General features: G+C 42.9%; 1 protein-coding gene across 5 annotated transcripts in view; it reads right to left on the bottom strand.

Moving 5' to 3' along the window:
* The window catches only part of SLC25A19 (solute carrier family 25 member 19), a 117,329-nt gene that overhangs the window by 71,708 nt on the left and 22,611 nt on the right, over positions 1-23,010 (bottom strand). For all 5 annotated transcript variants that reach the window (XM_068262989.1, XM_068262990.1, XM_068262988.1 and 2 more), the window contains 4 exons: positions 14,764-14,908; positions 6,818-6,973; positions 6,562-6,732; positions 2,221-2,404 (listed from right to left, as the gene is read on the bottom strand). In XM_068262989.1, coding sequence (XP_068119090.1) covers positions 2,221-2,404; positions 6,562-6,732; positions 6,818-6,973; positions 14,764-14,895 — 643 coding nt within the window. In that variant the 5' untranslated portion in view covers positions 14,896-14,908. The remainder of the gene's footprint in view (positions 1-2,220; positions 2,405-6,561; positions 6,733-6,817; positions 6,974-14,763; positions 14,909-23,010) is intronic.

Genomic DNA, 23,010 nt, shown 5'->3' on the forward strand with positions numbered 1-23,010 from the left:
GACGTCAGCCGACGTCCTGACGTCAGGCGCACCCGATCCAGCCCTTTGCGCTGCCCGCGAGTGATTGGTCCGGGCAGCGCAGGGCTCTGGCGGGGGCCCTCTTCTGCCGCTGCGCGCGGCCGATCAAGCTGTACGCATGGCTAGCAAACTGCTAGCTGCGCGTACAGCACTTTACCGAATTTAAATCGCCCCACCAGGGGCTGAGATATCCTCCAAGGCGGCTTACCCCGAGCTCAGCTCGGGGTTACCGCTAAGGAGGTTAAGTTCCATGCAAGCTATTACGGAAACCAACATCCTCCAATGGTAGATGGTGTATTTTATTTGAATGCTGGGTGTGTATTTGATCCCACTAGTGGGGCTTGCACTCTCAAGCAGGTAGTCATAAGGATGCAATCTCTTTTTTAGTGCTGTTCTTTTCCTCGCCATGCATATATATACATATACACACACATATACATACATACGTACATACATACATACATTTTTTTTCTTATTTTTTTTCTTTAACTAAACCAGAGAATACTAAAGGAAGATGTCTGTCAGTGAACATGGTGTGGGTCATGCAGAAAGACAACGGTCGTAAATACAGAAATATTTCTACCAAACAATAGTTGAAGTGGGATTATAATACCAAAACTAAAATTTCAGTTACTTAGTCTTAGTTACATAAAAGAACATTTGAAAGAATTCCTAAGTATTCCCTGTGTGAAAAATATTTGCCTTTTTGTCGACGACAAGAGATAAGCAAGCTTTTACTGTTCTCTGCAGTGAATATAATTTTTAAATAATTTTATGCACAGGGAATACTTACATAGTTAAGTTGAAAAAGGCATTCGTCCATCAAGTCCAACCAGGAGTATTAAACATCAGGTGCCTTTCTCTCCCAACTGCTCATATATCCCAGTTGATTACGGGGAAAACAAAAACAAAACAAAAAGACCCTTACAAGGCATGGGCCAATTAACCTTTAAGGGGAAAAAAAATCCTTCCCAACTCCAAGTGGCAGTCAGATAAAATCCTTGGATCAACTCTGCTGGAAATGAACTAGTAAATTGGAGCCACGGATGCCTTGGAAATGCCTTCAAATGTTCTTTTATGTAACCTTAGAGTAGTAACTGTCATTTTCATGGCAGCACGGTGGCGTAGTGGTTAGCTCTCTCGCCTTGCAGCGCTGGGTCCCTGGTTCGAATCCCAGCCAGGGCACTATCTGCAAAGTGTTTGTATGTTCTCTCCGTGTCTGCGTGGGTTTCCTCCGGGCACTCCGGTTTCCTCCCACATTCCAAAAACATACAGATAAGTTAATTGGCTCCCTCTAAAAATTGGCCCTAGACTACAGTACTTACACTACATAATATAGACATATGGCAATGGTAGGGATTAGATTGTGAGCTCCTTTGAGGGACAGTTAGTGACAAGATATATATATACTGTACAGCGCTGCGTAATATGTCGGCGCTATATAAATACTAAATAATAATAATAATAATAATAATAATTTTCATGTTTGGAGTAAAATCCCACTTTAAAGATGAGTAAAGCGAATGCTCTCAATGGCCAAGTCAAATGCCTGACCTTTATCCAATTAAAATGTTGTGGAAGGACATAAAAGCAAGTGGTTCAGGTTAGGAAACCAACCAGCATCCAAGAGCTGAATCTGTTCTGTATGGAGGTATGTTCTAAATATTTCTCAAAGTCAATATGCAGGACGGGTCAACAGTCAAAACTTTAAAGGGAACCTAAACTGAGAAGGATATGCATTTTTCCTTTTAAAATAATAAGTTGCCTGACTCTCCTGCTGATCCTGTGTCACTAATACTTTTAGCCACAGCCCCTCAATAAGCATGCAGATCAGGTGCTCTGACTGAAGTCAGACTGGATTAGCTGCATGCTTGTTTCAGGTGTGTGATTCAGCTACTACTGCAGCCAAAGAGATCAGCAGGACTGCCAGACAACTGCTTGTTTAAAAGGAAACATCCATATCCCTTTCTTAGTTAAGGTTCACTTTAAGTTGCAGTTAAGGCTGTGCCACATGCAAATGTGCTATTAGATTTTTATATTCTTAAAAAGAAAAATCCACCTCCAAATAAAATACATTTTTCTATTTGACATATTAAGTTAACCAATGAATGAGATCATAAAACGTAATAGACGACATTGCTACTGAGTAGTTAAAATAAGCACAGGGGCGAAAGTGTTAAATGTGTGGTCTGGCTTCAGCACCTGTTTTATCCTGGTGTTGCAGTGATGTAGCATCCCAAGCTCTCTTGAACAGATTATAGGAGGAAAACTGAAGTCCAGCATATGGGAACACAGCTAACAAAGTTGGGCAGAGACCACGATAGAATGTAAAGAATCCTTCTGTTCTAAACATCGTGACAATGGCATGACATAGTGTCTTGTATACCTGAAAAAGAAACATTTATTAGGAGTTCACATTTCACAGCATAAAAATCTGGACACAAAACACAGTTCCTGCGAACCCAAGGAACTACACAGTTTCAGGTCTGCTGTTCCGCGTCCTTTTTAGCTCTTCCAAAAACCATGAAAGCATCTAATTTGCCAACAACAAAAAACTTTCAGTGGTGCATGCAAAGCAGGACAAACATCTAAGTTACGAGTCAAATTTGTTTGAATCTGAATCATAAGTAGAGATACATTTTATTTAAGTCATATTTTCTCAAAAGTATGCATTTCTACAACTGGTGAAATTGCTGCCATTAATGTAAGAATATCAGCAAAATTTCTCCTCTGCACCACCTGATTTGCTACACCATTATAAAATCTTACATAAACAAAAAAAACCAAACAAAAAAAAAAACCACCTCTGGTGAAAGAAAACCAGAGGTGGTTTCTAATCATCCTAAGAGCGCACAGAGGCTGGGTCTGCATATAATGCCCAGCCTCTGTTGCTATACTGATCCCCCCTAAGCCCCCCCTGCGCTCTGCTGTGCCCCCATAAATCACTTAGCCGTGCTAGCAACACGCAGAGTGTCACAGCCGGCTGTTTACCTTTGCCAGTGTCAGTCTCGCTGCTAACCGCCTCCTCTATGTCGCCGCTCCCTGCCCGCGTCCCTTCTCTCCCCGCTGATTGGAGGGAAGGGACGCAGGTGGGGAGGGGTGACTTAGAGGAGGCGGGGAAGCGGCGAGACTGACACTGGCAAAGGTAAACAGCCGGCAGTGACCCGCTGCGTGTTGCTAGCACGGCTAAGTGATTTATGGGGGCACAGCAGAGCACAGGGGGGGGCTTGAGGGGGGGGATCAGTATAGCAACAGAGGCTGGGCATTATATGCAGACCCAGCCTCTGTGTGCTCTTAGGATTATTAGAAACCACCTCGTGTTCTCTTTAAAGAGCTCTGTTTTTATCAACTCCCATCTTCAGAGTTTCTAACCTACCTACAAATTACAAGACAAGACAAATAACATGTATATCGCGCTTTTCTCCTGGCAGACTCAAAGCGCCAGAGCTGCAGCCACTAGGGGGCGCTCTATAGGCAGTAGCAGTGTTAGGGAGACTTGCCTAAGGTCTTCTACTGAATAGGTGCTGGCTTACTGAACAGGCAGAGCAGAGACTCGAACCCTGGTCTTCTGTGTCAGAGGCAGAGCCCTTAACCCTTACATCGTCCAGCCACCAAATTACTTATTATCTATCATCAAATAAATGTACACAAATTTATCTTCCAAACCATCTTTTGGCATATCTCAAATCTCCAAACACCCTAAAGCTGGCCATACACTGGCTCGATTTGCGCCCGTTTCGACAGCAGATTCGATCACTGGGATCGAATCTGCTGCCAATCGTTCACGCTACACGCCGAATTTCGATTTCGTCCGATCCCGTCGATCGCGGCGTGCGGAAAATAACCGATCGCCCGCGGGTAAAGAGCGCATCGCTAGCGGCGTTCGAGTGCCCGACGACCGACGCAATAGAGCCCGCATACATTACCTGCTCCGCCGGCGCGACTCCAGTCTCCCGGTCACCGCTGCTCTGTCTGCGCTCTGGTCTCCAGGTCCGGCATGCCTCACTTCTTCTAGCCCAGCAGGAAGTTTAAACAGTAGAGCGCCCTCTACTGTTTAAACTTCCTGCCGGGCTAGAAGAAGTGAGGCATGCCGGACCTGGAGACCAGAGCGCAGACAGAGCAGCGGTGACCAGGGGACTGGAGTCGCGCAGGCGGAGCAGGTAATGTATGCGGGCGGGCGGGGGCAGCAGCAGCACCACCACCACAACAGATTGTGAACGGTTTCAGGCTGAAATCGGTTCACAATCTGTTTGCTGTAAAGGTAGCCATACGATCCCTCTCTGATCAGATTCGATCAGAGAGGGATCTATCTGTTGGTCGAATCTGATGGCAAATCGACCAGTGTATGGCCACCTTTAAAGGAGGTTTATTTCACTAGTATTCAACCCTCATGGGAGTCTTCTCCTCAACCAATCCCTACAGATAAACATTACAAGAAATAGTCACGAGACCTCAAATCAGATCTCTCAATTGAAACGTTACATAAAAGCATTATTTCCATCAAGAAATATTTCCATTGCACTACCCATTTAGAAACTCTACTCAAAATATTCTATAATTGGTATCTTACACCCCGCAAATTAGCCACGTTTAAAAATCACTCCTCACGGTGTTGGAGAAAGTGTGGGGATATTGGCTCTCTGTACCACATTATATGGGAATGCCCTCTTGTCTCCTCAATGTGTGATCAAATATTTTTGAAAATCAGCTCCATGGTGGGCAATCCAGACCCTACTGCATTGCAATATCGACATATTTGACCATAACGTCAGACTCCCAATATCACATTTGTTTCTGGCAGCTAAAAAACTAATGTTTAGCCATTGGAACTGACTACATCCCATCACTTTCTCAAATAATTGCCAACACGAATACTAACATACTTTTAGAGAATAGTGTAAACGCGAGACTAAAAAGCAAGACTCCGGACTCATGTCCTCTTATAACTCAATAACTCTCGAAACTACAATCTAGAGTTACGACCTATTAAGCCCTAATCCTAGTCCTATATATCTCCCTAATCAAATTATTTATGGCTGTCACATTAGTGGATGATAAGGACACTTAAGACGATAACAACCTAAGCATTAAAGAGACACTGAAGCGAATTAATTTTGCCCTTTTTACCTTGTAATTCGCTTCAGTGCTCTCAGTATAAGTAAACCGCTGCATCCCTGCCGCTAAATGAGGGCTGCAGAGCCCCCAAATACCAGGGGGGCGATCTGGTCGGCATTTCAGAAAAGAGGCAGAGCTTTCAGCTCTGCCTCTCCTGATGTCTATCGTGGCGCATCGCCGCCTCTCCCCGCCCCTCTCACTCTTCCTTCACAGAGAGGGGCGGGGAGAGGCGGAGATCCACACGGCGATTGACGGCAGGAGAGGCAGAGCTACAGCAGATAGCTCTGCTTCTCAGCACAGCAAAATCCACGACTAAGTTGGTCGTAGATGTTTGCACAGGGATTTGGGGGCTCTGCAGCTCTTGTTTAGCAGCGGGGACGCGGCGGTTTACTTGTGCTGAGAGCACTGAAGCGAATTATAAGGTAAAAAGGGCGAAATGTATTCGCTTCAGTGTCTCTTTAACAGCAGAAATCTGGGAGCGTTTACTTCCTTTATGCCTGGTACACACCATGCAATTTCCAGATGGGCGAAAGTGATTATTTCCGACACGTTCGATGTGATTTCTGACCGTTTTTCAGATTGATTTTCTGATCATTGCTATACAAAAATAGATTAAAAAAATAAATAAATAAATAAATTGAAAATCAGATTAGACATCTCGGAAATAATCGATTCATCTATCTGATGGGAAAATGCATGGTATGTGTCAGGCATTAGATCTGGAGCTCAAACACATGCCTTTTGTCTTAACAAAAAGATCTTCTGACCGTTTGACTATTGTACTCACATTTAAAAACCATGGTTATTAAAGGTGTTGTGTTTTCTTTATCAGTGTGACAATGTCATATGAAAGTCTTTACTTCAATGGTTGTTTAATTCTGATTCCTGATGTAGGAATGTACAACTTGTAAGAATAAAAAAACCCCGAAAACACAGAATGTTCCTGTAAGGCAACTTCCTAAGCAAAATTCCCTAATGGGAATTTCAGGGCGTACGAGAGAAATCGCCGCCAGGAGACTTGGGCGCAGGATACAGCCAATATATGGTTTACCCTGCTGGTGCACAAGTCCCGGCGGTTTTAATTATTATTCCCCCTCTAGGTCCACGTGGATGGGGGAGAATGATATAATTCGGCTTTCAGCTATTGCTGGCAGCCAAATTACAGAGTTTTAAAAGCAACTTCAGCTCCGTCTTCTGACGGCGCCGAAGTTACTCACTGTGCGCCGGCTGCGCCCAAGTCTCCTGCGCTGGATTTGTAGTGTTCGATTTCAGGAATGTAAAAACATATTGTTTATTAGCAAATCATATTTTTTGTATAATGCGAAACAATTTATTCATGCAGACTTGGAATGTAGGTGATAATCACCATCAGCGTATGATACAGTACTGTTAAATTTCACACTTAGGAGTAATTAGAGAAACCCTTACCTTGGGCTCCCCTTGAGCAGCAAAGCGTGTCCTCAGTGTATCTAGGGGCTGGACAGTAAGAGTTGCTGAACAAGCAGCCAGACCTCCACACAGAAAATGCACTGCTGGTGCACGGGCGTCCAGAGAAGTAGAGTTATGAATAATTTCAGTTAATACCTCAAAACTCACAAACTGTAAGGTTGACAAGGCAGAAATGTTAGTTTAATCCCAAGCAAACACAAATAACTAGACACGAAAACGAATATAAAACTCTCACCTGCACAGCACCATAGCAGGCAGAGAGAAGCTGTGCTGGAATGTGTCCCTTCCAAAATCCAGGCAAACCTTCTTCTCTGAAAATCAGTTTTACTGCCTGCACAATACTTCTGTACTTTCCCTGGCTGCCTTTTTCAGACAGATTCTCAATCTGAAGCTGTTAAATACAAACACAGACATAGAAGATAAAGTTCTTAACATTAAAAGAACCAGGTTCGTTTTTTTTTTTTTTGTTTCTATTGGCAATTATCACAAGCCACCAATCAATTAAATATCAGAGTCCTTACGAAAGCCAAATAGAACAGTGCTTGACCAAATCGAGTCTCAATATCATGCTTACAATATCATGCTTAGTATCTGGCAAAATTGTTATCAGCAGTGCCCCATAATGCTGCTAAATGTATAACTCCCTACCTTGCAACATCATAATCTACACTGCAGTGCAAAACTTCAGGATAGCATATCACAATAAGCTCATCCAAGTCAAAGAGACTGAGTATGATGCACATGTCACTCAAGTGTGCAGTGTAGGATCTACCCAGAAGTCCTTTGTGATCTACTCATAGAACTCTATCTATTGGACACGCCTGGTGTAAAAAAAGGTTTGTTCTTATACATACTACGTGGATTAAATCTGTTCCACTACACAACCTCTTTTTTACCCCTAAAGTGCAAAGTGATTTATTTTCTAAAGTAATGGCATTGGGTGGAAGACAAGCAACCACCACACAAGGAAAAATAAACAGACTTGTCTTCTAAAACTAATATATGAATGAGAAGGCATACAATGTCGAGTGCTATATTAGTAGTTTGTTAAAAAATGTTTTCAATATAAAAAATGGCCTGTAAAGGTGGCCACTAACGATCCAATTTCTAGCAAAAAATCGTTAGAACGATCAGAAATTCTGATCGGAAGAAAAATCGTTCACTATACCATCAATGAACCAATCTTTGCTTCCTATCACAACCAATCAAGAAAATTCAAATATTGGTTGGACAAAAATCCAGTCGGACAAATTTTTTTTATAATCGTTCATAATCAATTGTGCCCATCAACTGAGATTACAGTGGTTTGCAAAAGTATTCGCCCCCTTGCCGGTTTCCACATTTTGTCATATTACTGCCACAAACATGAATTTATCTTATTGGAATTTCACGTGAAAGACCAATACAAAGTGGTGTGCACGTGAGAAGTGGAACAAAATCATACGTGATTCCAAACATTTAAAAAAAAAAAATAACTGCAAAGTAGGGTGTGCGTAATTATTCAGCCCCATGAGTCAATACTTTGTAGAACCACCTTTTGCTGCAATTACAGCTGCCAGTATTTTAGGGTATGTCTCTACCAGCTATGCACATTTAGAGACTGAAATCCTTGCCCATTCTTCTTTGCAAAACTGCTCCAGCTCAGTCAGATTAGATGGACAGCGTTTGTAAACAGCAGTTTTCAGATCTTGCCACAGATTCTCGATTGGATTTAGATCTGAACTTTGACTGGGCCATTCTAACACATGGATAGTTTTTTTTTTTTTATAAACCATTCCATTGTTGCCCTAGCTGTATGTTTTATATGTTTAGGGTCGTTGTCCTGCTGGAAGGTGAACCTCCGCCCCAGTCTCAAGTCTCTTGCAGACTCCAAGAGGTTTTCTTCCAAGATTGCCCTGTATTTGGCTCCATCTATCTACCCATCAACTCTGACCAGCTTCCCTGTCCCTGCTGAAGAGAAGCACCCCGCAGAGCATGATGCTGCCTAGAGTTGCCGCGATTTCCGGTATTACGGTATACCACGGTTTTACAATGAACGGTAATCGTACCGTGCACTTTTAGGAAATGCCGGTTTAGGCTGCATTTCTGTATCCCCTGCCACCACTCCGGCATTGTCCTGCTCTCCATCTCCCTCCGTTACAAAGGCAAGCTCCCAAAGCTAGTTCCTGATTGCGGGAGGCTTGCCGACATGAGTGCAGGAGCTGGGTGGTGATACGCGCCCTGTGATGATGCGGCCACGGCAAAAGCACACACAGAGATCTATTTCCCGGCAATGTGTCTGTTTGTGGTTTTTTATTGTGGACTGTACTACAAAGGCAGAGGGGGAGTCAACAGGTCATTCCTGCCAAAATAAATACGGCAAATGAGAAAAGGCTACAGCCCATTCTCCCTCTTGCTAGATGCATGCAGCCCCCTGCCTCCTCCTCCCCCCCCCCCCGACTGCAGAGCTGACAAACACTGATACAGATCAGTGTTCAAAGGAATGTCCAGCTCCCGTCGTCCCCCATGAAAATGATGAGCAGTGCTGCCGCCCGCCCAGGAGAAGGAGTGAGAGACACACTGCACGTGGAGGAGCTGAAGCTTATGACACCAGATAAGCAGTGTTGCTGTGTGAGAGGTGCTGTGTTTGAATGCAGCCAGTGTGTATACAGTATGTATGGCATGTGTGTGATGTGTCTGCCTGATGTATGTGTGTGAAGTCTGAGTGATGTCTTCCTGATGGATGTGCGTTTGATGTCTGCCTGATGGATGTGCGTGTGATGTCTGCCTGATGGATGTGCGTGTGATGTCTGCCTGATGGATGTGCGTGTGATGTCTGCCTGATGGATGTGCGTGTGATGTCTGCCTGATGTGTGTGTGAGTGAGTGAGTGAGTGTGTGTGTGAGTTATGTCTGCCTAATGCATGTGTGTGTGTGTGTTGTCTGCCTGATGTATGTGTGTTTGTGTGATGTGTCATGTGTCCTCATGCCCACCGCTCCCCCCGTTCTACTCTGTCCCCCTACTTTTTACAGAAATCGTCCACAGTGGCTTAGCACAGGACTTCACCTAATTCATGTCCCCCCATTTGCATTTTATTTTTCAGCTCTGGTATCCTTTAAAGGAAACCAGAGACGCAGCAAACTGAACGTTTTATACATAACTGGGGCTTCCTCCAGCCCCATCATGCGCACAGATCCCTCCCACGCTGCCATCCTCAGCCTTTTCTAATCGCTGCTACCGAGTCATGTAACTTTGGCCAGTCGCGGCCAGTTTTACGCATGCGCTGTGCGCTCCCTCCGTGTCTGGCAGAAAATAGTACTACGCCTGCGTAGTATTATTCTCCGCTGTAGAGTATGCGCTTCACATGCTAAGACTGGCCGCGACTGGCTCAAGTTACAGGACTCAATACCAGCGATAGAAAATTTCTCTTTGTTACATCTGATACAAATCTGCACAGTTTCTACTTTGTGATTCATGGAAGCAGACATATTAACCTACTGTGCTTTCAAATGGCCTTATCTGCCCTCTCTGCCCTCCTGGGTTACTGTTAGGAGGGTTAAGGTGGCCACTAACGGTCTAATTTCTAGCGAAAAATCGTTAGAGCGATCAGAAATTCTGAATGGAATGGTTGAAAATGCAGTGGTTTGCAAAAGTATTCAGCCCACCATCAACCTTCTGCGTACAGTTCCACTGTTAGTAAATGTCTCAAGTCTCTGGTACAAAACCACTTAAAGAACCAGGGTATTTTCCTGATAGCGGTGCTGCGTGGGCTCTCCAGCCCGCAGCCCCGATCAGGATTGAACCTGGCCGATCAGACTTCCCCCCCCTTTTTTCCCCACTAGGGGGATGTCCTGCTGGGGGGGGGGGGGTCTGATTGCCGCCGGCTCTCTGCGCTTTGCGGGGGGGCTCTTCAAAGCCCCCTTCCGCAGCGATTTCTGCCCTCTCTGCCCATACCTGCTTCTCCCGCAGGCTATCCTGCGCCGGATAGGATAGGCTTTAGCCTATCAGATGCCGGCGATCCCCGGCCAACAAGAGGCCGGGGATCACCGATCTCCTTTATGGCGCTGCTGCGCAGCAGAGCCGTATTGATGTAAACAGCGGGGATTTCTTCCCCGCGTGTTTACATTATGCGTGCGAGCCGCGATCGGCGGCTCGCACACTGTTCACGGAGACACCCTCCGTGAACTGGCATGGAAAGGCCACTTCCATGCTATACCACTAACGACCTGCCGACGCCTATCGGCGCTAGGCGGTCGTTAAGTGGTTTTAAACGCTCTCACCAATGTTGAAAGGCTGATTTGTCACAGATCAGCTAAGCTCATGTAAAGGGAGACCTCCTTTCCTTTGTTCCTCCTTCCAAAATTTCACTTCTGGATCACTTGTACCTCAGAAAGCCATATGACATAATATAGCGTAAACCTGTATTGGGATGTTCAAATTTTCCACACGCATGCAAAAGTGAGTGCACCCCTACAATGATGAGTGCTCCCCACTGTGTGTGTCCGTGCTACACCTTCTCAATACAATGAGAGAAATTCCTGCTCACCAGATATATATGCTGAGAGTAGGAAGATGCAAAAGTCGGCACTGCTGGCAATTGTGTTTAATTTTCAATAGGTGGTACACATCAATGCAGTTCATGTGGAACAAATGTTTAAAGGTTCCACATGAACTGCATTGATGTGTACCACCTATTGAAAATTGTATTATCAAGCCAGAGCACGCTGGCTATGTGGAAAGAGGCTGTTTTTCCTGCCAATATCCCTCTCCATGCAGAGTGAACTGTAGTGGCGACCCCTCTCTCTTCTCCTCCTCATTTTAACCCAGATATATATGCTGACCTACAGCCCATGATGAGTCATATGACGAAACCGGTAGGGCGTGGCCTCAAGCGGCAGACAGGAAGACGCTGAGAGAGTGGCGGTGAGGACGTCCAGGAGGTTTTTATCTATGCGCATACCAATTTTATAGAATGTGAGTGTGAGTTTAACATTTTATTGAAGAATAAAACAGTATTATGCTATGGGAGCTGTGTATTAGTCCTATAGGTATATATTAACACTGCTGACAAGATTCCCTAATCCTGTGTGACTATAAAGGGCTGAAAGTTGGGCTCTGTGAGGTCAGCAAAGGATCTGGTGAGCGGCTATACTGGTTATTTGCACATTGTGGTGGAAGTCCAACACTGAGACACAGGGTCCAGGGTGCCCACAGCAGGGAACACTCATGTGTATATGAGCACTGGGATAGATCTAGTGTCGTGACAGGTTCACACTATGGGCTTGATTCACAAAAGAGTGCTAACTTTTAGCACGGCCGTTTTCGCGCGAATTTTCGTGTTCACACGCAATTAACCGTTTTCGCGCGAAATCGTTATCGTTTTCGTGTGCAAACGCGAATTTTCGCGCGAAATCGATACCGGTTTCACACGAAAATTCGCGTTAGCGTGCGAAAACGATAACGATTTCGCGCGAAAACGTTTAATTGCGCGCGAACGCGAAAACGCCGAAAATTCGCGCGAAAACGGCCGTGCTTAAAAGTTAGCACTCTTTTGTGAATCAAGCCCTATGTGTGTTGTAATCCTTTATCTTTGAGGAACTGTGGAAGCAAGTTACTGGCATTATTTGGAGGTCTGCCGGAGGAATACCCAGACTTGTGACATCTCTGCGATCTTTTGCTGGTCCAATAGGTCAGCAGGAATTTCTCTCATTGTATTGGGAAGGTGTAGCACGGACACACACAGTGGGGAGCACTCACCATTGTAGGGGTGCACTCACTTTTGCATGTGTGTGGAAAATTTGAACATCCTAATACAGGTTTACACTATGTTATGTCATATGTCTTTCTGAGGTACAAGTGATCCAGAAGTGAAATTTTGGAAGGAGGAACAAAGGAAAGGAGGTCTCCCTTTACATGAGCTTAGCTGATCTGTGACAAATCAGCCTTTCAACATTGGTTAAAGTGTTTAATTCTACCAGAGACTTGAGACATTTACTAACAGTGGAACTGTATGCAGAAGGTTGATGGTGGGTGGGATCACTAAGAGGAGAGAGCGCTGTACAGACATTTAAATCATAGTTAATATTGGGGAATTGCTATCCTCACCTGTATAGCGATCTACCGATTAGAACTGGGACTGTGACTTTGTAAGTATTGGAGGTTGTAAACTATAAGGAACGCCAACACCACTTTATTAACTGTAAACCTACCAAGACAAGGCCGTCCACCTTAACTCACAGGCTGAACAAGGAGAGTGCTAATCAGAAATGCAGTCAAGAGGCCCATGGTGACTCTGGACGAGCTGCAGAGATCTACAGCTCAGGTGGGGGAATCTGTCCATAGTGGCAAGAGTGGCAAGAAGAAAGCCATTGTTAACAGAAAAGCATAAAAAGTCCTGTTTGCAACAAGCCATGTGGTGGACACAGCAAACGTGGAAAAACGTGCTCTGGGCAGATGAGACCAAAATGGAACTTTTTTTGCAAAAATGCAAAACCCTATGCGTGGCGGAAAACTAACACTGCATATCACTCTGAATACACCATCCCCACTGTCAAATATGGTGGTGGCAGCATCATGCTCTGGGGGTGCTTCTCTTCAGCAGGGACAGTGAAGCTGGTCAGAGTTGATGGGAAGATGGATGGAGCCAAATACAGGGCAAACTTGGAAGAAAACCTCTTGGGAGTTTATAAAAGACTTGAGACTGGGGCGGAGGTTCACCTTCCAGCAGGACAACGACCCTAAACAAAGCCAGGGCAACAATGGAATGGTTTAAAACAAAACATATCCATGTGTTAGAATGGCCCAGTCAAAGTCCAGATCTAAATCCAATCGAGAATCTGTGGCAAGATCTGAAAACTGCTGTTCACAAACGCTGTCTGACTGAGCTGGAGCTGTTTTGCAAAGAAGAATGGGCAAGGATTTCAGTCTCTAGATGTGCAAAGCTGGTAGAGACATGCCCTAAAAGACTGGCAGCTGTAATTGCAGCAAAAGGTGGTTCTGCAAAGTACTGCAGGGGGCTGAATAATTACGCACACCTCACTTTGCAGTTATTTATTTGTAAAAAAAAAAATTAAGAAAAAAAATTGGGAATCATGTATGATTTTTGTTCCACTTCTCACGTGTACACCACTTTGTATTGGTCTTTCACGAGGAATTCCAATAAAATTGATTCATGTTTGTGGCAGTAATATGACAAAATGTGGAAAACTTCAAGGGGGGGGGGGGGGGGGGTGAATACTTTTGCAAACCACTGTATTTTTTCGGTAGGCTAATTGGTGTTTATCTTGATTTTCTAGGATGGAGGCTTTGATGTGAGTGGCTACCAGTTGTTCTAAACACTTGGCGATGACAGGGGTGAGAGCAACTGGTTGATAGTCATTAAGACAGGACCTAGAGCATTCCCTCTCCTTAGGGGAGTATGCTTTTTTTTTATGATTCACTTTAATAACAACTGGCCACTATCCCTTTAATTCTACATTTCTATGTGGTAAGTGAGTGATAAGATAGGGGCGAGACTGTGTATGCTCCTCTAAATGGATGCAGGACCATGCTGTGTATCTGGGGATGCCATGCCAGGTTGCATAGGGAGATAAGGTTACTTACACCTAGCACAACAGTACACTGCTTGGTGAATGTCACACCCTATACTTTATCTAAAGGTGGCCATACATGGCCATACATGCAGAGATTTCTATCCAATGTTGCAAACAGTCCAATCCCTCTCTGATCTGAATATGATCAGTGAGGTATTGAATCCCCCCCCCCATACACTGCAAACAGATGTTCTATAGATTTCACCATAAGATCTATTGAAAATGAATCGAACACCAGCATTGCAGTGTTCAATACAGTGCAATGCTATGTTAAGTTGATCCAAGAAATTAAAATTTACCATAAGCAAATTGATCAAAATTATGATTGATGCATCTCGTTGCGTCACAAATAACCAGCAAATATGATCAGAGTGATGGAACCTGCCAGTAAAAATCAATGAGTGTAAGGCCAATTGAAGCATTTGCATGAACTATAATTTTGAATCAGTTATCACCCTTATTCAACTGTTAGAATTCTAATAGTCTATATCTTGGGTGGTGAATATTCCATATTTCTGATGAGAATTAGATGGTAAATGTTCAAAGCACAAGATTAAACTTCAAATAAAAACCTCCTGCTCTATTAACAAAATAAATCAAAATACATTACCTGAAAGCGAATCTTTACGACATCTAAAGGGCTGATGAAGGCTCTTGTAACAAGTCCAGAGAGTGAACCAGCTGCAGCTACTTCAGCGGCAGACAAAAGCTGCCCTTCTGAGCAAGGATCATACCCCACCATTCTTCAAGGGAACCTGATAGAAAGTAAACAGTCATATTTTTTTGGTCTGTTTTTTTTTTTAACAGTGACAAGCATGGATGGCTAATGATATCCAAATAAATTGATGCAGGATTATGCAAATGTTTCAAATTTATGGAGCTTGAGAATGGGCCTATCGAATTCTGTGAAGGTGGACTTGCATTTTCAAGCTGCATAACTTTGCATAGCAAATGTGCATGATTCTGTATCAACTCTAAATTATTTGCATTTCATTGACTGTCCTTAGCAAAAAAATTACCCCAGAGCAGCACTGTAAAACTGTGGCACCTGGACCATCGGGTGGCAGAAGACCTGTACCAAGTCATCTACAACAGTGTTATATACTGTACATCCCTGGTCAAATTAAAGTATCTCAAAAAAGTCAGTACGCCTCTCAAATTCTTGTAAATATTTTATTATATCTTTTCATGGTACGTTACTGAATATATGTGAATATATGACACTGGTACAACGTAAAGTATGACACTGGCAACCATTCACTTTCTTCAATAGAAATTCTTAGTTTTCATATGGTGCTCTAAAAAAAAACCTAGAATTAACCAACGATGTTTATATCGACTAAAACCTGAGAGAGGCCTGGGGGTCCTAAATCTAAAACATTTATCAAGCAGCCCAAATAGAATTTGAATGCATAGGCATTGGATGGATATAGAGGAGACCATTATTCATCCACTTAAGTTAATAACTTGCTATGGTTTTCTCCCACACAGCAGAAAGCAATACATAATCCAATGATTGTACATTCCCTCGCAATTTGGGACAATTGTAAGTACTCTGGATGTCTGGAAATACAGAATGAGTTTTTTCGGCAGATTTACTGTCCGATCGATTTTCATTCAGTGCTGATTCATACTACAAGAGCTTTTTAAGCGGTAGATATTTTAAAAGCTCTTGCTAATGCAATGCTATGGGGGATTTTTACAAAAATTACATCGCTCCAGTGTAAAAACGCATAGAATAAAATCAGCAAGAGCTTTTAAAATCACCAAGCGCTTAGAAAAGCTCTTGAAGTGTGAACGGTCCTCACGTCTATGAAAAAAATTGCTCAAAAAAACAATGCAAGTCAGATCGGACCTCTCGGAAATTATCTTTCGAGCCACCTATCTGCCAAAAAATCTCATTGTGTATTCCCAGCATAATGTCTGTGCATAAACCAATTTTATCCTTTATGGGCCATCCTGCTTTTCCAGCAGTGTTGCACAACCCTAAAATATTTAAATGGTGGCTTTAAGCTAGCCTAACTAGAGTATATGATCTTTCCACTGACACAGGAGTCAAAACATCCCCCTCTCTTCAGGAACACAAACAATTCCCACCCATAGAAATATTTTGCTACATGCAGGCAGCACATTTTGTTAAGGAACTATTGCTTGAAAACAGACTCTCCTTTGATGAGAAGGAGTTTTAAACATGAATGTGCTGAAGACCCACTGTTATCCGCTTTAATCTAACTAATCTATAAAGAGTTTACCTCCAACTGCAGCAAACACAAACCAGATTACACCCAGAAATGGGAAACAGTTACAAATGGAAATAGAGCTGGAAGGTCTGTCTAATCTGGAATAGCACCCCCAAATCAGCATTAAATGCACATTTGGTCAAGGTAAATTACAAATTGCTATTTTACTGGTACACCGTGCCATATAGGCCAACCAAATTTAATAAAAATGCCTCAACTAACTGTTTTAGAGGCTACAACACCACCAGTAAGTATAGTCATATTGGGTGCAATTGCAGATTGGTGAGAAAATTGTGGGTCTGTCTGTGGGCTTGCTCCTTATTAAAGAGACACTGAAGCGAAAAAAAAACTATGATATTATGATTTATATGTGTAGTACAGCTGAGAAATAAAACATTAAGATCAGATACATCAGTCTAATTGTTTCCAGTACAGGAAGAGTTAAGAAACTCCAGTTGTTAGCTCTATACAAAAAAGCCATTATCTCTACGACTTTCAAAAGTCATGGAGAGGGCTGTTTACTTTTCCTCTGCCAGAGGAGAGGTCATTAGTTCACAGACTGCTCTGAAAGAATCATTTTGAATGCTGAATGTTGTATAATCTGCACATATTAGAGAATGATGCAATGTTAGAAATAACACTATATACTTGAAAATAAAAATATGAGAATATTTTCTTTGCTGCTAATCTTCTAGTAATTATTCATAGTACACAACCAATTCATTATATCATATATTTTTTTTTCGCTTCAGTGTCCTTTTAAACACCTCTATTCCTAGAAACCCTCTCCAAGCAATAATAGGGCTACCACACCCTGACATTTCAAGGCACACTCAACTATATCTTTATTGCTACTAAATTTACTATAGAAGCAGCCTGGAACTCCCGGAAAGCCTCGTTTGACTTAGTCAAAAACACTCAGACGTATCCTCTTTTCTGAAAAGTTTAGGGCTAGGTTAGAAGACGACATGACAAAATTAAAAAAAATCTGGTCCCCCCGATCTATTATCTCTAAGGCCAAAAACAAGGTTCTTGGGTAATGGAGCTCTAACTATCCAGTGTTGAGAACTTAACAGCATGTTAATTTTTAACTGTGAACACGTCTTTACTAACAGGCCGCAGACAGACAGATGAAACCGCTTTAGATTAATCCACCACTCCTCTCCTCTTTCTTCTCCCTACATTGAACTCTTTCTTATATAGGTTACCACATGCAGCTCCTCCTGAGCCCCCAGAGAACTATATAAAAGATAAAATCCTTCTCAGGACTATCTCTCTGACCTAAACTTATCAGGAGTTCTAACAGTAAGCAACACACAATATGTCAGACTTAAAGAGACCCTACAGCGGAAAAAAAAATACAGCGAAAAAAAACCTGTGTGTAGTACAGCTAAGAAATGAAACATTAGGAGAAACATAAGTCTAATATTGTTTCCAGTACAGAAAGAGTTAAGAAACTCGCAGAGATCTCTCTCTTCTGAAACTTATCTCAACCTGCACAGGATAGGTCAATAATTCACTGGCCTGCTCTGTAAAATCATTTAGAATGCTGAGTAGTGTGTAAACTGCAAATATTACAGAAAGATGCAATGTTATAAAAAACAAACACTATATAACTGAAAAATATATGAGAATATTTTCTTTGCTACTAATGTTTTAGTAATTATCCGTACTACACAACCAATTAATTATATCATAATTTTTTTTCCGCTTCAGAGTCTCTTTAAAGAGACACTGAAGCGAAAAAAAATATATGATATAATGAATTGGTTGTGTACTATGAATAATTACTAGAAGATTAGAAGCAAAGAAAATATTCTCATATTTTTATTTTCAGGTATATAGTGTTATTTCTAACATTGCATCATTCTCTAATATGTGCAAATTACACAACACTCAGCATTCAAAATGATTCTTTCAGAGCAGTCTGTGAACTAATGACATCTCCTCTGCCAGAGGAAAAGTAAATAGTTAACTAACAGTTGAGATAATAAAAGTCAGAAAACAGCCCTCTCCACGACTTTGAAAGTCGCAGAGATAATGGCTTTTTTGTATAGAGATAACAACTGGAGTTTCTTAACTCTTCCTGTACTGGAAACGATTAGACTGATGTATCTGATCTTAATGTTTTATTTCTTAGCTGTACTACCAGGGCTGTGGAGTCGGTCCAAAAATCCACCGACTCCGACTCTGACTCCTCAGTTTAGGATTCCACCGACTCCGACTCCTCTAATTTGCATATTACAATTTTGTTGATTAAAAGTATGTAACATGAAATTCGTCTCTTAACTGCCAACGCTTAGGAATTTTACAAGACAACTGAAGTGAGAAGGATATGTAGACCACTATATTTATTCCCTTTAGACTAAAACTAGTCCTTGGTAAGAGTACTTGTAAAAGGTACAAACCGGAACAAAGAACATCTATCAGGCCCTAGGCAATGTAAGTGTGGGTACATGTAAGAATGATGTGCAGGTACTCTGCAGGGGAATGAGGAGATTGTAAACAGACAACACCTCTGTGTTCAATGTGCACAGCATTCTCAGTGGATTCCCTGCAGCTCTGGGGGGAGTGCATATGTAGAGTATAGTACTACTGCGTAACAAAGTAAACCTGAGACAGATGAAATTAAAGTTTTATACATACCTGGGGCTTCCTCCAGCCGCCTTCAGGATAATCAGTCCCTCGTTGTCCTCCTCCACCTGGATCTTCTGCTATGAGTCCAGGTACTTGAGCCAGTCAGGCGTAGTGCGCATGCACACACTCTGCTGCCAGGAGCAAACTACACCTGTGCAGCACTATTGCGCAGGTGCAGAATGTTTGGCTGTGGGAGCGGCATGCGGCCGGACATCGCTGACTGGCTGAATTACCAGGACTCATAGCAGAAGATCCCGGTGGTGGAGGACAGCGAGGCACTGATTAGCCTGAAGGGGGCTGGAGGAAGCCCCAGGTATGTATAAAACTTTACTTTTCATCCGTCTCAGTTACCCTTTAATTTGTAGTCACCAAACCAAATTTTAATAACATATCAAATTATTTGATTTCATCAGCAAAGCGAGTGCATACATTTGCATAAATCAGCATCAATGCAGAATTATTTCCATCTCATTGACCATCTCTATTAGTGACACAGCTACACATCAGGCTTTATTCTTACAGCATAGATGTTATTTAGTATATATATATATAAGAGATTCCTGTGTACACATCATATATACAGTCACAATCAGATATGTATATCTGACCTTAAAAATACGGGGACTGCTTTATTGAAGCAGCACAAGTATCTAATTTTGATTGGTTTATTTCATTTTTGTGGACTAAGCATAGCTATTACTGTATATATACATTATTTTTAATGACTATTATCTGAGAAATAGAACATGTTATCATATTTTCTATTTTAATTACAGTTACAAAGTCATTAGGAGTCGGAGTCGGTGCATTTTTTCCCGACTCCAGGCACCCAAAATTGCCCGACTCCACGACTCCGACTCCACAGCCCTGTGTACTATACAGTGGAGGAAATAATTATTTGACCCCTCACTGATTTTGTAAGTTTGTACAATGACAAAGAAATGAAGTCTCACAACAGTATCATTTCAATGGTAGGTTTATTTTAACAGTGGCAGATAGCACATCAAAAGGAAAATCGTAAAAATAACCTTAAATAAAAGATAGCAACTGATTTGCATTTCATTGAGTGAAATACGTTTTTGAACCCTCTAACAATAAAAGACTTAATACTTAGTGGAAAAACCCTTGTTTGCAAGCACAGAGGTCAAACGTTTCTTGTAATTGATGACCAAGTTTGCACACATTTTAGGAGGAATGTTGGTCCACTCCTCTTTGCAGATCATCTCTAAATCCCTAAGGTTTCGAGGCTGTCTCTGTGCAACTCTGAGCTTGAGCTCCCTCCATAGGTTTTCTATTGGATTAAGGTCCGGAGACTGACTAGGCCACTCCATGACCTTAATGTGCTTCTTCTTGAGCCACTCCTTTGTTGCCTTTGCTGTATGTTTTGGGTCATTGTCGTGCTGGAACACCCATCCACGACCCATTTTCAGTTTCCTGGCAGAGGGAAGGAGGTTGTCGTTCAGGATTTCACGATACATGGCTCCGTCCATTTTCCCGTTAATGCGATTAAGTTGTCCTGTGCCCTTAGCAGAAAAACACCCCCAAATCAAAATGTTTCCACCCCCATGCTTGACGGTGGGGACGGTGTTTTGGGGGTCATAGGCAGCATTTTTCTTCCTCCAAACACAGCGAGTTGAGTTAATGCCAAAGAGCTCTATTTTGGTCTCATCAGACCACAGCACCTTCTCCCAGTCACTCACAGAATCATTCAGGTGTTCATTGGCAAACTTCAGACGGGCCTGCACATGTGCCTTCTTGAGCAGGGGGACCTTGCGAGCCCTGCAGGATTTTAATCCATTGCGGTGTAATGTGTTTCCAATGGTTTTCTTGGTGACTGTGGTCCCTGCTAATTTGAGGTCATTCACTAACTCCTCCCGTGTAGATCTAGGATGCTTTTTCACCTTTCTCAAAACCATTGACACCCCACGAGGTGAGATCTTGCGTGGAGCCCCAGAGCGAGGTCGATTGATGGTCATTTTGTGCTCCTTCCATTTTCGAACAATCGCACCAACAGTTGTCACCTTCTCTCCCAGCTTCTTGCTAATGGTTTTGTAGCCCATTCCAGCCTTGTGTATGTCTACAATTTTGTCTCTGACATCCTTGGACAGCTCTTTGGTCTTTCCCATGTTGGAGAGTTTGGAGTCTGCTTGATTGATTGATTCTGTGGACAGGTGTCTTTTATACAGGTGACTAGTTAAGACAGGTGTCCTTAATGAGGGTGACTCATTGAGTAGAAGTGTCTAACCACTCTGTGGGAGCCAGAACTCTTAATGGTTGGTAGGGGTTCAAAAACTTATTTCACTCAATGAAATGCAAATCAGTTGCTATCTTTTATTTAAGGTTATTTTTTCGATTTTCCTTTTGATGTGCTATCTGCCACTGTTAAAATAAACCTACCATTGAAATGATACTGTTCTGAGACTTTTCATTTCTTTGTCATTGGACAAACTTACAAAATCAGTGAGGGGTCAAATAATTATTTCCTCCACTGTACATACAAATCATAATATCATCGTTTTTTTCGCTTCAGTGTCTCTTTAACCACTTCAGCCTACAGCTTCGAAAATCTTATGCATCCGAGCAATGTTCACCTCCCATTCATTCGCTAATAACTTTATCGCTACTTATCAAAATTAATTGATCTATATCTCGTTTTTTCCGCCACTAATTAGGCTTTCTTTAGGTAGTACATTTTGCTAAGAGCCACTTTACTGTAAATACATTTTAATCAGAATCAGAATCATTTATTTCGCCAAGTACAACGGTGGATTGTACCCGGAATTATTTTTGGCACATACAGGGTCGGTGATGGTACAGTAAACCAGTGTTCTCCCCAGAAATATTTTCCAGCCGGGTGGCATGAAAAAGTAGCCGGGTGGGGAAGTAAGGTCACGCTGGGTGCTGCTGGGTGAGAAAGTAAGGAAACACTGAACGGAGAGGGAGGGTCACACTGGGTGGGGTGGGAGTGGATCACGCTGGGTGGGGAGAGGTTGGCATAATGCTGGGTGCTGGTGGGGGGAGCAAGGTAACTTGTTCAAGAAACAAAAATCGCATTGCAAACGATCCCAAAATGCTGTATGCAGTGCATTTGATTTTACATACATCACAATTATAGTGTGAATGCTTCCTGAGGGAAACTTTGTCATAGTGCTGCTCTGTTCGCTGGCATTCAGCAAAGCTCTGTAAATTCCTGGAAAAGTATCTTAGTGTGAATGGGGCCTTAGTGCCATAGCCCCATCATCACATATATGACCTGACATTCAACACTCTCTGCATGCAATGTATTGTGACTCCTGCTGCTGGACATACACTAGGAGCAGCGGAGTGCTGACTTAAAGAAAACCTGTAATGGAAAAAAAACCTCCCCTGGGGGGTACTCGCCTCGGGTGAGGGAAGCCTCCGGATCCTATTGAGGCTTCCCCCATCCTCCTCTGTCCTACGGCAGTGGCGATAACACTCCCCTAACAGCGAGGATGTGAATATTTACCTTCCCGGCTCCAGCGCAGGCGCAGTATCGGCTCTCCGCTCGGAGATAGGCGGAAATAGCCAATCGCTGTCGGGCCGCTCTACTGCGCAGGCGCAAGTCTCCTGCGCAGTAGAGTGGACCTGACAGAGATTGGCTATTTTTGCCTATCTTCGTGCGGAGAGCCGCAACAGCGCCTCCGCTGGAGGTAGGAAAGGTAAATCAATGCTTGTCGAGGGAGGATTCCGGGACACTTCAGGGGATCCAGCGCTGGACTGCCTGTAGCTACAGGGGAGGGGGAAGCCTCATTGGGACCCTGAGGCTTCCCCCACCTACTGAGGTGAGTACCCCCCAGGGGAACTTTTTTTTGTTAGCTGATCACACAGGCAGGCAACAGAGTGGTGAGGATTCCAGAGGAGACTTTGCAAAAAACATGCTAGTTCAAAGCACAGCGATATCAGACATACAAGTATTCTGGCTGAACTTAATGGACTTATGGCTTTTTTTTCCACCTAAA

Source organism: Hyperolius riggenbachi, chromosome 12 (genome assembly GCF_040937935.1).
Source record: "Hyperolius riggenbachi isolate aHypRig1 chromosome 12, aHypRig1.pri, whole genome shotgun sequence".
NCBI lineage: Eukaryota > Metazoa > Chordata > Amphibia > Anura > Hyperoliidae > Hyperolius > Hyperolius riggenbachi.